This window comes from Callionymus lyra, chromosome 5, assembly GCF_982586985.1.
Source record: "Callionymus lyra chromosome 5, fCalLyr1.hap1.1, whole genome shotgun sequence".
NCBI lineage: Eukaryota > Metazoa > Chordata > Actinopteri > Syngnathiformes > Callionymidae > Callionymus > Callionymus lyra.
Window position 1 is genome coordinate 18557974 of NC_141822.1, and position 16894 is coordinate 18574867.

The window sequence follows — 16894 nt, forward strand, 5'->3', positions numbered from 1 at the left end:
GCATATTTTGCTTGATTTTATGACTTAATTTGTATACTTAGTAGTATACTTTATTTTTGCTTGATGGCCCCTCGCAACACCCACTCTATAAAATGTGGCCCTTGAGGGGAAAAAAAGGGTAATTGCCCACCACTGATCTTCCAAATACGACTTCTCTTTTAGATGTGAGAAAGGAAATGATGTTTACTATTGAGGGGCCCCCCACACCTTCAACATCTAGACCCCCTTGTCTTTGAAGACAATGTCATGTTACTACTCCTGATGTTCAAGTCTCATAGTCTTCCTCCTCCTCCTCTGAAACTCAGTTCCGCATTGTTAGTCCATTTCACTACCGGGTCCCGCACCGGACCATGTGTTCTCGTCTCTGCCTAATATTGGAGCAGCAGGGACCGCATCGAGTGCCGCAAACCCCTCCCCTGCCTGTCCAGAAAAACCAAAAGGACCCCTAAACCTCGCGCTCTGATTGGCTCCCGCGCGCCGTCACTCAACATCTTTTTTTTCTTCCCGCTACGTCGGCGTCGCTGGGCGGGACCTGGAGCAGAAAATGATAAGGTCATTTGAATTACTGGCGAGTCCTGTCCGCGACCATGAGAATCGTACCGGGAATGGAGGGTCGGCGATAGCCGGGGTCGAAGTCGACTGGTAGGAGGATCCGAAGTGTTCGAAGGAAGGAGGACGGAGGAGGAGGAGGAGGAGGAAGGAGAACAACAGGAGGGGATCCCGGTGCGGCTTCAAGCGAGCCTGGCCTTGTAAGCCGATCAACGATCTCTGGGTTTTTCTGCGCACCTTCTTCATGCTGTGACGGACGGAGGGAAGGAAGGAAGGAAGGAAAGAAAAAAAAGGAGGAAGGTATGTTGGGGTTCATCATCCCTGGCGAGGGTCCTTTTTTTTCTCAACCTTGTGACGGTTTTTCATCCGTCGTTCCTGGACACGAACCGGTATAAATGGACGTGATTGGTTCGTTCATAACGGAATTCACTTTCATGATCGACCCCCACATCAGCTGGAACTCAAGGGGCCACGCATGGCCCTGTCACAGACTTGAGATCTGGACCCGCAATATGATGATGCTGCTGCTCGATTTCCGGGTGCAGCAGCAGCAGAACACGCTCCCCTTTGACTGCTGTGGACATTAATAATAATAACACCCTTTTATTTTATTTTAAACTGCTCTCTAGTCCCATCATCCACATGGAAAACCCCCTCTTAAAGTGATCCGGTCTAGAGACCAGATGACCTGCTATTACCTGATGTAATGCAGACTAATAAGAGGATAAGATATATTTATATTTTTTAAACAAAATGGCAGTTGCAACATAATAAACATGGCACCTACATCTCTATATTATTTTGAAAGTATCTAGTCTTATTTAGAACATGCATTGTTGAAAGAAAATGAAACCAAGAAATAGAAAATCATGTATATAGTAGCTTTACTAAATAATCTACACATTATAATGTAGAATCATTTAAAGACGTCTAAAAATATAACTTACTTACTAACATTAATTTTTAAGGTGGTAAGTAATTAATTTTTATTTGTATAGCGCTTTTCCAGACCAGGGTCACAAAGCGCTTAAACAATCAAAACAATATTCAATAAAGTATATACTTTAAAGATCAAGATAAAACTAATAACACAACAGGAGTTCCAGAAAATCAAGGAAAATCCTGAACAAATAAAATCCCCTTAAGATGTTTCTTAAAGGAGTCACTTTAAGGATCCGATATTGGTAATATTCTACTATTATTGCTGTTGTTTTTTTTAAAGCAGCTGATAAATATGTGATGAGCCGTCATGTTAAGATATCAGTTACTGTTTGGGGATCATCTTCCTCACGATCAGGTGGCTTCAAACGTCAGCGTCAACACTTGGTGTCTTCTCTTGTTTGTTCGCCACCGTCTCCCCGGAACATTTCCCCTGGTGCTCGTCCTTACCCTCGAGACTTCGTTTGAGCAGCTGTTACTCAAAAACATTTCAATTTCCCCCCCAAAAAACTACATTTTTATTGTCTAGTTTAGCTTTTAAGAGTCACTATTTGATACTTTCTGTAAGTTGGGATTGATTTTTTAATATATATAATTAAACAATAGTTATTTTTAATCTAAAATGACAGATACTGTATGTGTTCCTTTAATGTAATTGTTGAAAACCCATATTAAAATGTTTATTTACTTATTTCTTATAGCATTGCTTGTTTTTTTATTTCATTTATCTGCTTTCAACGTCTTTATAAAGTTAATCCAGAGTCTGTTTTTAATATCTCCTTCAGGATGATGCGTCTAGCGTGTTGCACGGCGCTGCTGTTCGTGCTGAGGTTGCTGGTTGGATTGCCCTGGTACCAGGTCTTGCCGGCGATCCTGATCTTCTACCTGGGCAGCGGAGGATGGCACTTCCTGAAGATCTTTGCCAAAACCATCGGCAGAGACTTGCAGTAAGTTCAGATGCTTGTGAAAGAGTTTGTTTTTCTCTGATGAATTGTTCTTTCATCTTTAAAGCTGTGGTTTGTCTGCATATTTCAGTCTTTTTGGGTTCAGAAAGAAGTGTGTAATGTTGCGACGGGACAATGGAAGAGGAAGGGGGAGGGAAAACCTTTAACTATGTTACCTCAAAGTCAAATATTTACACTGGTCGGTCACCGTGGTCCTTACTTGTACTTCCTTTTTTCACTGGTTAAACAAAACTCGACCCTCCATAACCTTATTTTCGAGGACAGATTTATTTGACAAACATGTATAAATCATTTATTCTTACATTTTTAGTTTTATTGTACACTTTCTAATCTTTGATCTGTTTGAGGTCACGGATGGGCAGAGAGTGTTTACTAATGGTGAATGAAAGTTACTACAGGTGTATCTTGGACACACACTTTTGTGACACACCCCCACGGTTTAACAAAATGTTTGACACGCATCCAACTACAACCTTGTTGTACTTAAAAAGATTTATAACGCAATGTTTTTCTTGAGTCACGCGTGAGCATGAAAAGGAATTTGTCGGTTGAGGTTATTCACGTTGACTGACGCCAGACACTGAAACGACAGCAGTGACGTTTGAGTCATGAAGTGAACGACAAGCCCAGCATCTGAACCTTTGCACCGTGTGTGTCGGTTATAGGTAGATTTTTTTTATTTTCAGGTGAGACTTTGCCCCATAAACGCTCCATGATTTGAACTGTAAAACTTTATTGTTGTTATCTTAGCCTGGACGCTGTAAAAAACTGGTGTTCATTAATCAATCTTAATCCTTCTTTTAGTGTCATTCAGAAATTACACTTTAATATTCTTGACACAATTATTCTGTTCATAGTTCAGCTGTCGTTCATCGTATTCATGTTGGTGAAAAACATTTTTTCCCAATTAGGATTTATTTTGTGGTGCGGATACATTATAAAATTGAATTCAATAAATAAAATGAGTCACTCATACTTATTATACTTGTTATATGAAATGAAATAACTACATAAAGATACATTAATATTAAGTTATGTAGTATCTGAAGGGTGATAATATAAATTTCAACATCTGTTATTTAGCTTCAGAAATATTTCTTTTAACAATTCTGTTTCAGTTCAGTTCTATCTAAAGATGTTTAAGGAGGCACTTTATTAAGTATTTATGTTTCGTTAACAGAATATAGAAGGTACTGGTATATACATTGGTTTAGTATCTATAGATGTTAAACCCTATTGAAGTATATGAGTTCCATCAAAATATTGAATGGTTCAACTAAAATGTTTTTTAAGTTTGTTTTCTTTAGGCATTACATCTTTTTTTCTACCTGTATATTGAACGGTTGAATAGTTTTAGTTTTAGAGTTATTTAATTCAGTAATTTGTATATTGAAAGGTTGGATTTGTTGAGGATTTTTAAAACATTGAATTTATAAATTTGAATATTTTCTGAAATGAATGGGTTTTTTTTTAACATGGTTTTATATTTTAAAATTCCAATAGAAAATAATTATTGTAAATTCAATATTTATCAATTTGCAGCCTTTTAAATTCAATATAAAATGTTGGTATAATGGAGCCAAAAGACTATACTGAAAAACGAATTCCACTTTTCAATCTAAAACTTTACACATTTTACTTATCCCCGTTAAAAATGTATGCCTAAAAACAATAGTTTAATAATAATTATTAACATTTGAAATGTTAAATTCAACCATTTTAATATTCTGATGGCTCTTATTTACTTCCATTAAACCATAATGAACCCTTGTGTTGTCTCTGGGTCAAAGTGAAGGACCTTCATCACTCGGTCGTGCACCTATCACAAACACATTTGTTTGTTTTTGGGCCTCCGGGTCACCTTGACCCTGAGACAACACGAGAGTGTTAAACAACCTAAAATAAGTCATTTTGAAGTCATCTGGTCAATGTTTATTTGAACGTTCTGTTTCATGTACAGCGCGGCAGGAGTGCTGCTGCGGGTGAAGATGAACGTCAAACGCCACCTGAGAGAGAAGAACACGGTTCCCAAGATCTTCGCCGAAACCGTGCGACGCTTCGGCGACAAAACGGCTCTGATCTCCGAGGGCACCGGCGAGCGCTGGACCTTCAGGCAGCTGGACGAGTACTCCAACCGGGTCGCCAACCTGCTACTGCAACGTGGCTTCAAGGTAATATACTGTGCAGAAGTTTAGATTTGGTTTGTGTAAACTTAGAATTACTTTCAAAATGTATTCAAAAACCTTCATAAAAGATGAAAATATCGTATCTTCAAATGACGCACAACTCTTCTGCCGAGGAGGTCAATATTAAAGCTGCCGTCGGCGGCTGTTTCTCCGGCGATCAATCATTGATGACGCCCGCGGTTCTTCCTTCCAGGACGGCGATGTTGTGGCTCTTTTCATGGAGAACCGGTCCGAGTACGTGGGCCTCTGGCTCGGCATGGCCAAGATCGGAGTGGAGGCCGCGCTCATCAACTTCAACCTGAGACTGGAAGCACTGGTCCACTGTGTGACCATCTCCAACGCCAAGGCCGTGGTGTTCGGGTCGGAGCTCACTGACGGTAACTAGTGTGTGTGTGTGTAGTGTGTGTGTGTGTGTGTGTGTGTGTGTGTGGATTGTGCTGACGAATGGTTTGATGAGAGGAAGATTGCAGCGAGAGAGCAGCTGGGGTCATAAAAGATAGATGGTGTGTGCTGAGTGCCAGTCAATAAGCTTTTAAAATGCCTGATAAGACCGAGAGACGGACAAAGTGATGAGGAGATGAGTCGGTCGGTGATAGTTCAGGTCAGGGAGCAGAGGCGGACCAACTCACCGACGGCAAATACGAGCAGAATGTTGTCGAGTACGACTCTGAACTCTGGCATCATTTGTGACGTGTTAAACACAAGCAACGACATATGTTGGGACAGAAATGTTTTTGTTTAAAGACAGTTAAATGGCTGCCTTGTCAAGTCTAATACCGTCATTTGAATGAACAAAAGCTAACGTGCATAACTTCAAGCTGAGTGTCTGTGTTCACAACACTTAACGTGACTTAACAACACAATAGAACGTTTGACGCTTGACGTTTGGGTGGAATGTAGAGAACCTGGACAGGTAGAGGTCAACAAGAAGCCATTATTCTGTGTTACTCGTTCAACAGTCGTATACTGTACAAGTTTAAGTTATTTTATTGTCAAATATATGTATGAAGACATACAGCATAGATACAATTGTAGTCCTCTCGATGCAAAACACGAAGTTGACAGTTAAAAAGGACATTACATAAGACAAAATAATAAATAAATAAAAATAAATAATCAACAAAATGAAATAAATTGGTCATATAGAAGTATTTCGGTCAATTAGAATTGAACAATTTGTTTCTATACTTCAGATTATTGTTTCAAGCATGTTTTTTAATATAATTTAATTTAACTACTTGTATGTACCGAGCTACAAACTATCAGCCAATCATGCGGCGTGCAGACGATCAGGTGACCAGCGCCCGACCAATTAACTCTTGTCTGGTGGCATTATTATACCAGCATGTTTATATTGAATTTAAAAGACTACAAATTAAAACATATTGAAGTTAGAATGTTTATCTTTTGAATGATTTGGATTAGAATATAGAAACTCTATTTGTTAAATGAAAAGATTTCATTTTGAAAATATTTTTCAGCTTTTCAATATACAAATAATTGGATTTAATCCACATTTTTATACAATATTATTGTTGTTATTTATTTTTCAAAAATATAATGTGATAAAACAAGTTTCAGCATTTAAAATTCAATATTCTGACCCTGATCTACTGCCATGATCTCAGGTCTGCTTAACATTCATTCATTCATTTCATACTTGTAGGTATATTTTCTCAATCGATTCTATTCAAATGTGTTTAGTATAAGGCACTTTTATTTTTAGTCATTATTTAGGGTGTGGTCCTAACGTTTTTGTTTTTGTAAGTGTCCTTTGAAGCAACGGGTGTTGAAACGTACGAGCGAGAAAATGACGTGAAGGAAGGAAATATTGAGTCAGGAAATTGAGAAGAGATGGAGAGCAAGATAAAAGTCAAACGATGCTCACGAACATTGATGTGTTATTATATATACAATTCTAGTGACCTGGACAATATATCATTCAAATCCCCTCATGAACCCAGCCTTGCCCACGGAGGTCAAAAGATCAATTCTGCCGAAGAGGTCAAGACAGATAACAAATGGTGTGTGTCAGGAGGTGATTGAAATTGAACTGAAGGATGTCGATCTTATCAGCGAGCAGATTGAATTATGTTCAGCCCTGTCTTGATCTTGGATCTGTCACATGACGTTAGTCTTTAGGGATTTTTGTTGTTTTGTTTGGTCTCGGTTTGAAAAAATCATTAGTGCTGAGTCATCGCTGTCCAGATCGATAAAGGTGTGGAGGATTTATTTCACACACACACACACACACACACACACACACACACATGTGGATTCTTACACTTTACAATAAAATAATCACAAAAATAATCTTATTCATTCTTTAGAAAACTAATGTGAAGACGAACTCAATGTCAACAGGTCAGAGCTACGAAGCTACAAACCAAACAAACTGAATTATGTTTTTTATTTTCTTTCTTCTATCTTTTTGATGATAAAAACTATGGATGATGCTGTTAATATAAAATAATATAAGCACTAAACAATTCTAGTCAAAAGTTGTACATTAAATATTCAACTACAATTTACTGAGGACCGCTAAGCTAAGCTAATTAGCCCCACATTAGCTGCTTAGTTAGCCATATGCAGCTAGCTTTTCATCCACGTCTAATCAGCAAATAAACGTAAACGAAAAACAGTAAGAGGTATATTATAGTGATATTGTTAATTATTTTCACTATTTTTATATTTAAAAAAAAACTATTTAGTGAAGCAACTGATGCCATCAAGAAGTAGCGATGCAGCTCAAACACTGTTTGTCAAAGTTCATCTCAATTTGTTCTATAATATCTTAAGCCGTTTTGATTCGTGCAGGCTTTTCCTTCATTTTACTGGAACTCCTGTGTTGTTCTCATTGTTATCTTGACATTTAAAGTATATATTTTGGAAATTGTTTTGATTGTTTAAGCGCTTTGTGACTCTGGTCTGGAAAAGCGCTATACAAATACAAATTACTTACTTACTTACTAATAACTGCAACTTCCTCTCCCACAGCTGTGTCCGAGATCCACAACTCTATGGGGAAGGCGGTGCAGATGTTCTGCTCCGGAGACTGGGATCCGAAACGGGTCCCTCACGGAACCGAGTGCCTGGAGCCGCTGCTGGCCGCGGCCCCGTCGCACCTGCCCAGCCGTCCTCAGCGCTGCTTCACAGGTGATCCATGAGCCGTGTCTCCACCTGTTAACTAGATCCATTACGTTTATTGATACAAACTCTTGTGTGTTCTGACCCTCAGATCGCCTGTTCTACATCTACACGTCGGGAACCACAGGGATGCCCAAGGCTGCCATCGTTGTGCACAGCAGGTACGATGCCTCTTCTTTGTTGACGCAGGAAGCTTCCGTGTGGATAAATCGCTCACCTGTGTCGACTCACCTGGGGGTGGTTTCAGGTTCTATCGCATGGCAGCTCTGGTGTATTACGGCTTCAGGATGACGCCGGACGACGTGCTGTACGACTGTCTGCCGCTCTACCACTCTGCAGGTGAGCTGAGGATGATGCACATGTCGCAATACGCAATGATAATAAGTACATTGTTTGTAACTTATCTTAAATTATGACCACCATCACTTTCACTTATAACATTAAAACAAGTTATTTCATCGACACGTCCATCTAGTGTAGGAACCTTCATAAATGAAAGAATTGATTGTTTTGAAGGGCTGTCAAAAGATGGATAGAATGGGTAGAAAAAGCCTTAATACATTCAATAAATGTTGAATAATATTTTAGTAACCTGCAACGAAACAGAAAGATAGAATGATTTAATATAATACAGTAAATGGTTTGTAGTTATTTGTAGGTTTATATATATGTCTTTCTCTTAATTATGAAAGATTATTTCACTTGTTTATTTGTTTCAAAAGAACACAAAAAAGTATTGAATTAATGTATTCATTGTCAATTATTTTGTTAATATTACCAATATTCACCGAAAGATAAAGGTAAAAAAAAAAGGTATTACTTGATAAACACATCCATGTGACAAGTCAGTAAGTTAAGTTAAAATACACAAAAGGAAAAATAAAGCAAAAGGGTTAAAAATATTAACTAAAAATAAGGGAATTAAATCAAATTTACTAACAAAATGCTCTCACTTTGCAGAAACATTTTTACTTATTTACATTTTTTTGTTTAACTCTGAATTTATTAGAGCCCTTAAATACAGGCAAGGTACTCAAACCCATTCTCCAAGAATGAAATATCCCCATGAAAAATATTTTAAAACTACTCTTGACTCTTGATTGATTAATATGCATGATTTCAGCTGTTGTTTCCCTCTTAAAGCAAACCATATGCATTAATAATATAAGGGACAAAATCTTAGACAGCTTACGCTGCGTTAAATATCAATTAAAAACAAATGTTTCGTAAAATAAAACGCAACAGCATTTTAAACTAGCAATAGTATCGCACAGATCTGAGATAGTGTGTTGTTTATAACTCATTGAAAAGCATGACAGAAATCCCTCATAAATAATAAACTGTGTTTTCTGTGCAGGTAACATTGTGGGCGTCGGCCAGTGTCTCATCCACGGCATGACTGTCGTCATCAAACGAAAGTTTTCTGCTTCTCGATTCTGGGACGATTGTGTCAAATACAACTGCACCGTGAGTTTCATGTTGATTTAAGGATCTTCCTAATAGAACTGATCACCATCTCACCTCGTCCTCCTCCTCCAGATTGTACAGTACATAGGCGAGATCTGCCGCTACTTGCTGAACCAGCCGATCCGTGACACGGAGAAGCAGCATCGTATTCGCATGGCTCTGGGCAACGGCCTGCGTCAGTCCATCTGGGAGGAGTTCATGAGCCGCTTCAACATCCCACAGATCGCAGAGTTCTACGGAGCCACGGAGTGTAACTGCAGCCTGGGCAACTTTGACAACAAGGTATTCCATTTCAAAGGCTTTTTTTAAAGTCACATCAGTTTTGTTGTTAATTTACTGGACTCTGGTTCTGTAGGTGGGAGCTTGTGGATTCAACAGTCAGATCCTTCCGTTCATCTACCCGATCAGACTGGTGCGGGTGGACGAGGAGACCATGGAGCTCATCAGAGGAAGTGACGGCGTCTGTATTCCCTGTAAACCAGGTGAAGATTTTGCACAAATATTTAGCCTTTTTCTCCCTTGTTGAGTTTTCTCATCATTCAACATGAACAGTTTGTAGATGAGTATTGTGTCCTGTTTAAAGCCTAAAACATAAATTAATTCACTTACAATTTAAATTTCTATGGAATTATATCTGTGCCATTCTTTAATTAAAATCTTAATGTTTAATTAAATGAATTATTTATTTAACAATTGAATTTAACAAATAATTTCTATATTGAAAGGTTTGAATGTATTATTTATTTATTTTAATAATACAATTTAAAAAATCGAATACTCTCATTATTGTTGTTGTATTCAAACTCCACTAAATTCATATATATTTAATTAAAAGACAAGGGCTATTAATAAAAAAAATAATTAAATAAAAAAAATTAAAAACTATTTTAGCTATTGGAATTAGCATATCAAACTCATTGCTTAAAAAATAAAATCAATATCTTTCTTTTTTTATTTTAAATATATTCATAACCTTTTGAATGCATTAAAAGTGTCATATCATAACAAAGTTATCTCAAGTTTAATTAAGTAACAAAATAAATTAAATATACAAATGTGTCCACTACTATACCAACATTTCTATATTGAATTTAAAAGACTACAAATTAAAAATATTGAATTAAGAAAACTATTTTTTTTATAGTTATTTCAATTATAATATTAAACTCGCAAGAATTGTAAATCAAAGTATTGAAAATATATATATTTTTAAATTCAATTATTGAAAAACACAAAAACCTTTCAATGTACAAATAATTTAATTTAACTCTTCAATCAAAACTAATGTAACTCTTAAATGGAGAACATGTTAAATACAATTATAGAAAGATAATAAAAGGCTTAAAAAAAATAACAAAAATCCAAAGGTTAAAATATGAAATTTGAATGAATTTAACTTCTATATTCTGCTGACTCTGAAACTCTTCTCCATCTGTCTCAAGGCGAGCCTGGTCAGCTGGTCGGCAGGATCATTCAGAACGACCCTCTGAGAAGGTTCGATGGTTACGTCAACCAGACGGCGACGAGCAAGAAGATCGCTCACAGCGTCTTCAAGAAAGGGGACAGTGCTTATCTCTCGGGTCAGTCACACACACACACACACACACACACACACGCATAACTATACATTGTTAGATGAACCTGACGTGGTCTCTGTGATCAGGCGACGTGTTGATCATGGACGAGTGCGGGCACATGTACTTCAAGGACCGAACAGGAGACACTTTCCGCTGGAAAGGAGAGAACGTCTCCACGACTGAGGTGGAGGGGACGCTCAGCCGCCTGCTGGACATGAAGGACGTCGTTGTCTACGGTGTAGAAGTGCCAGGTAAAGACATCCTCTTCTTTTACCCAGCAATCAACACCACGACAATCATGTTACTGTGACAACCTAAGGAAACAGAAAGATCTGGGGCCTCATGGACGTGGGTTTTGTACAAAAAAATGGACGTTCATGCAGATACAGACAAAAATATTCAGATGTTAGAATCTGTACGTGTGCACGAATCCAAGCACATTTGATTTGTCCGTCCCAGATCTGTACAAACTCGCCCCTCCCTTTCCACACCTCCATTTAAATATGAGAATCATATCTAAATTACCTGAACCTGGGATTCTCCTCAGATCAGACGAACCAAGATGTTATATTATATAGTTTCTATCTTTTTTAATTTTTTTTATTATTGCAGATGTGCTCTGGTGATTTAAAAATATATATATTTTACGTAATGTAATTAACATGAATAGTTACTATTTGTTGGAAAAATCAAAGGATGAAGTTCAACCAGAGAAAAAACACAAGTTAATAACTTTAAGCACGGACTTGTCATGATGATGCGGATGTATATATATTCGTATTGCATTGAGTTAAAGTGTTTCCTGCAAAATGTGCTTAAATGTTGACCTGTTCAGATGCATTGTGGGAATTACAGGCTGATCTACAGGTAATATTTTTCCAAAGGAATCTTCCCAGAGTATCAACAAAGTTCTATCTTTTGACCTAATACCATCTCATACGACTGTTGGTCGGCTCATGGTCGATGGAAAGAGTCCCGATTGAATTCACAGAGTAATTTATTTTGAGTGTTCAGAACGAATTACATTTTTTGGTCAACCAACATCCTGCCTGAATGATCCGTTTTTTGCAGGCTCAAAAGTAAACATTTCAGAATAGAGATGAAGGAAATGGACACGCAAATTTGTTCATAATATTATAAAAACAGACCATATTCCTGCATTTTAAAAATAAAACGGTAGAAAAAAACTGTTGTGTTCCTAATATTCAAGAATCATCACTGTGGGAAACATGTTTATCAGTCTGTGAATACTTTAATCCTCTCATGTCAGTGCAGACACGAGGGTGTGTTATTTTTTTGGATCAAATTCAATCGTTAGTCTCTGATATGCACTTCTTAACATGACCGTTAGGGGTCACCAAAAGGTCGCTACAGCAGACATGCGCGATCACCTCTGATGTTGAGGTTACGTTCGTTCATATCTGAACTTTGACACTTTTTACTGCCTACGCACTCTTAACACATGAGGCTACAATATGTTAGGATACTAATGGATTCCATTGTTTAATTCAACAATAGAACCACGTATGATTAAATACGTTTGCATTATGCGAGTCACATTTGACCTACAAAATATTTTCCCACCTTGTTCAGACATACATCTCTATAAATACTATACATTTCACTATATTATCACTCCATTAGAGATGCAACGCTTAACTTGAATTTAAATGTAACGTTATTCTTTAATTTATGATGATATAAGGTGTCACGTTTTGGTCAATTTCACTTCAGAATGACTGTAGCTAGCATGTTTATGATTGAAGTTAGCTAGCAAGTAAACACGATTTGAATGCCCTTCATTTTACATTATGCTTGAAAATAAACACCATTACCTATCTAATATGTATTAGGAGGTTGTAACAAAAGCAAACCCTCATTACGGAAACGAGCAAAGACTAATCGTATCAACTTGCCCGCTTGAGGGCTTGGCTCCCACGAGGGTTTAGACTTCAGCATCATTATGTAGTGGCATGTATAACTTTTCGAAACAAGTCGTGAAATCTTACATGGAAACTATGATTTTTTTGTTTTTTGCCTAAAAAAAACATGCCATACAGTATCAAGACCATCATTTAAGTTTGGTTTACAATTTATTATTCAATATTATTCGATGTAGGCCTTTATAAACACGAGGAAATGTTTCTAAAATGACTAAAAAGTGTAGATTTGAAACATGAATTATGTCGTCAAAAACATTTTCACTAAAGGTTTGATCCCTTTGATTTACATTTTCCAAGAACTCCTTATCTTGCACAGACAATTCCTGTCCAAACAATATTTCATTTTGTACCTTTTTACAAACCTTTGTTGTGACACAACCTGTAGTTAGATGGTAATTATAATTCTCAATAATTGTTGAGTTGTTCGAACACATTTTTGTTTCTGTTTACCGCAGACTAGCGTCTCCAGCTTCTCAGAATAACACAAATTCCTTCTCTCTCCGCTGACGCAGGTGCAGAAGGAAAAGCTGGAATGGCGGCCATCGCGGATCCGTCTCACACCTCCGACCTGGAGAAGCTGGTGAAGGACATGGACAAGGCTCTGCCGCCGTACGCCAGGCCCGTCTTCCTGCGCTTCCTGAACGAAGTCAACAAGACAGGTCAGAAGTCATCGAGACTTCCTGTTGATTATATCATGAAAATGATATAATAAATATCACTAAACATATCTCTCTCTCTGTCCGTCCGCCAGGAACGTTTAAGTTCCAGAAGACGGATTTACGCCGCGAGGGCTTCGACCCCAGCTCCATCAGCGACAGACTCTACTTCCTGGACTCCAGCAGAGGGCGCTATGTGCCGCTGGACGACGGGTTTTACCGCACTATTCTATCAGGGAAACAGAAGTTGTGATGAGCAGACTGACACAGACGCACTCGGGAAGGTACAGAGCTGCGAGGAATAATTCCTGGATGAAACCTTGGCTGCACGCTCACTCTTTCAGTTCCAAACATGGCTTTTGTTTGATTCCGGCCGAACCTGTCCGCCCCCCCTGACCCCCTGACCCCCTGACCCCCCGTCCCCCCGGCTCCTCGGCTACCTCGGCAAACACCTGTGGAGGCGTTTGAAACGACCTGCAGGGAGGAGAAATTTCAACGGATCTGGCATCCAGAGGCTAAAACTTGAAGCTAAAGACTACAAATGTGATGAAAAACCAATGTTTTTAGAAGGAAAACAGAAGGACCTAGTCTATCCATGTTTTAGTTTGTCACGGCTCCGCCTGCACAACAACACGGCCTCCATCTTTTCTTTTGAAGGGGATGTGAAGTTTTCAAAAATGACGACCAAACAGACTCTGCTGCAGCACCAAATACACGTCAACGCTTTGTTTACATATTTAAAGAAATGATGAATGTTTTCAGTTTATTTATGCAATTTAAAGCTTTCGGCTCCAGATGAAGTTGGAGTTTCAAAACCTCTCAGCGTCTGTGTTGTTGTGCGGGTTCGTTAACCGTCGTCCGAGTGTTGAACAAAAAGGCGGCAGACGCCGGTGCTGAGAAAGGATGAGGATCCAAAGATTTGAAAAAAAAAACGAGGGAAGATACCAACAAATGGAGGAGTTGACATGCTTGTTTTTTTTTGTTTTTTTTGTCTAGTGTGCAGTTTTGAAAGGTTTTAGCAGCTCCAACCATCAACCAACACGCAGAGCACCGTGCCTTAGTTCAGAAGTCTTCACCGTCCACGGGTTCCTAACATGTTAAAAACACGCTTCATCGGGAGTTACTTGAGTGAAGCAAACATCAGGAACTCCTTCGATAGACGACACATGCCGATGTTTCTACAGACGTTTGTGTAGAATCAAAAAAATGTTCTTTATAAACTCCAAAATTGCTTTAAACGAAAGCCCTCATTTATACTATCTCTAATATTTGTCTTCGCCCCCTGTATCCCCTGAGACGGTACGTGGCTGGTTTGTGATTTGGCCGGGATGAGGATCAGCTCCTCTGATTTGGGATTAAGTTTGAGAGCCTTTCTTGGGTGGAGGAGGTTCATTTAAACAGGAATTTGTTCACGTAATTCATGTTAAATTCTTGTTAAATAAAGATAAAGAACATTTTACTTTATGGAAGTATATCGTTGACATCAGAACTTTGATTGGTTCAATTTAAAACGCGGAAAAATGGAATTTTGTTAAAGGAAATACACTTGTTTTATTACATATTACATAGAGTTGGAAATCCTTATTCCAATAGTTTCAAATTTAAATGAAATATTTTTCAACTCTTAAATCTTAAAATGTTGGTATGATCGTTTGGTAATGTCTGGTATTGTATAACTTGCGTGAAATTCACAAAAAAATCATTTGTTTTGCCCCTTTTGTGATCGACTTTGACGCCCATGAACAAGCATTGACAGACTACAAAAGTCGGCCATCTTGTCAGGAGTGAATCATCTCCTGAGTGTTTTCATTTTCTCTTGTCTGGACACAGGAAGTATACTTTATTGAGGAGAAGCCAGTGTCCACACAGAGACTCTTCACTCGTCCAATAAATGTCCAAATTAAACGACAATTACTCGTAATCATTCCTGAAAATCCCTCTATTCGTGTTGTTGGTCCACTTTAATCCAGCACAGAACTTGATTTGACTGCTGCGGTTGGTTGTTGTTGTTGTTGTTGTTGTTTGCTGTTTTGGGATCACACTCTTAACTGTATTTATTCTTTAATGATGAGTGTTTGATGTTCTCGATAGTGTGTGGGAAACGGATGATTCTTGTGAACCGAAGGGAACAATAAGGCTGTAATGATGCTTCAGATCATTGGTGTTACCACCAGGGGGCGCATGACTACACAGCTCAACATAAAAAGAAAATGCACTCTGAATAAGATGTCTGCGGTTTTGTTTGTAAATTATTATTCTTTTTTTGAAGGACTTTTGATTTTGTGTTGATTGTATATCTTTTATTTTTTTTGGTTTGAGATGTTTATGCGGGTGAAAAAGAAAAAAGGGGGATCTTTGCAAGACAATCTGACGAAGCCATCGGAGACACATTCAAAATGGCTCCCTCTATTTAAAAAGTAGTAATTTATTGTTAAACTGCTGAACTTTAGATCTGATTCAAAAAGAACCAGAAGCGTTGAATCTTTCTCAGCATCTACTATAAGACGGATCCTAAATAAAATGTAAAAAAAAAAAAATCTGTTTTTTAAATATAGTCCATAAGACAAGCATTTTAAATACACAACTATAAATAATAATAAGTCAGTGAGAAACGTTTGTGTCATCTGTGTGTGTGTTTGTTTGTGTGTGTCCTCACGCTGGCCCCGGGCTCTTATCAAAAATCTCTCTCCCTGCATTTTTTGCACTTTTTTTTTCTTCTTCCTGTCACGGTCCTCAGAGAACATCCAGCTCGAAAAAAAAAAGGAACAAGTTTGTACAAATACAGTGTGAAGGATGTTTTCTATCTTAGTGCAGATGTTGCGAGGGGTGTGTGAGGTGTGCTGAGAACACACTGATGTCCTCTTGTCCTCCCAGAAGATACTTGTTGGTGCATTTGAAGAAAACGACACAAAATCATTATTAATAAAACTATTGAAATAGTTGACTTGTGCACTTTTGTTTGTTTCACGTGCTTACAGTGGCCGGGAAGTTAAAAACAAATGATGTAGAATTAACTGACTTATTCCTAATAATCAGAATGAACTCATTAAGATAATTAACATATTCTGGATTTATTTGCAAACAAAATCTAAACATTTAATGAAATTAAATCATTGAATCTTAAAAAAACAAAATTTTAAAATCTTGATACAAATTTAAAAACTGAAACAATTTAACAACATGTAGCACATTTTAAAAATGTTGAGAGAAATGTATAAAGCCTTCTAATGAAAACTAAAGCAAATTTAAAACCTCATGAACCAACGAAAAAATCCTGAAACAAGTTCACAAAATCTTTAGAAAAAGAAAACATGTACAACCTCATTAACAATTTAAAAAAAAATGTATACAAATTTCAGAAATCTTGAAAAAACAACTGAATTAAATCTTCCAACTTATTGAACTAATTTAGTAAAAGTAAAGTTTAATTAACATTGAAACACATCTACAAGTTCATGAAACAAT

At 37.6% G+C, this 16894-nt stretch overlaps 1 protein-coding gene across 1 annotated transcript; it reads left to right on the plus strand.

Annotated features, from left to right (window-relative positions):
• Nucleotides 1-562: 562 nt before the first annotated feature.
• On the plus strand, nt 563-16369 carry slc27a4 (solute carrier family 27 member 4). Its single transcript, XM_087791311.1, has 14 exons — nt 563-849; nt 2274-2435; nt 4414-4624; nt 4833-5016; nt 7637-7795; nt 7878-7947; nt 8034-8125; nt 9144-9253; nt 9326-9535; nt 9609-9735; nt 10696-10833; nt 10917-11081; nt 13286-13432; nt 13525-16369. Exons 2-14 carry the CDS (start codon nt 2275-2277, stop codon nt 13680-13682), a joined length of 1932 nt encoding a protein of 643 aa, XP_087647437.1. The 5' UTR covers nt 563-849; nt 2274; the 3' UTR covers nt 13683-16369.
• Nucleotides 16370-16894: the final 525 nt, after the last annotated feature.

What these genes read in the sequence shown, in the direction of transcription:
- slc27a4 (XM_087791311.1), top strand. Translation starts at nt 2,275, where the DNA reads ATGATGCGTCTAGCGTGTTGCACGGCGCTGCTGTTCGTGCTGAGGTTG. An exon ending in CGGGTCGGAGCTCACTGACG is followed by an intron (nt 5,017 to 7,636) that starts GTAACTAGTGTG and finishes CCTCTCCCACAG; the next exon opens with CTGTGTCCGAGATCCACAAC. An exon ending in GTGTCAAATACAACTGCACC is followed by an intron (nt 9,254 to 9,325) that starts GTGAGTTTCATG and finishes CTCCTCCTCCAG; the next exon opens with ATTGTACAGTACATAGGCGA.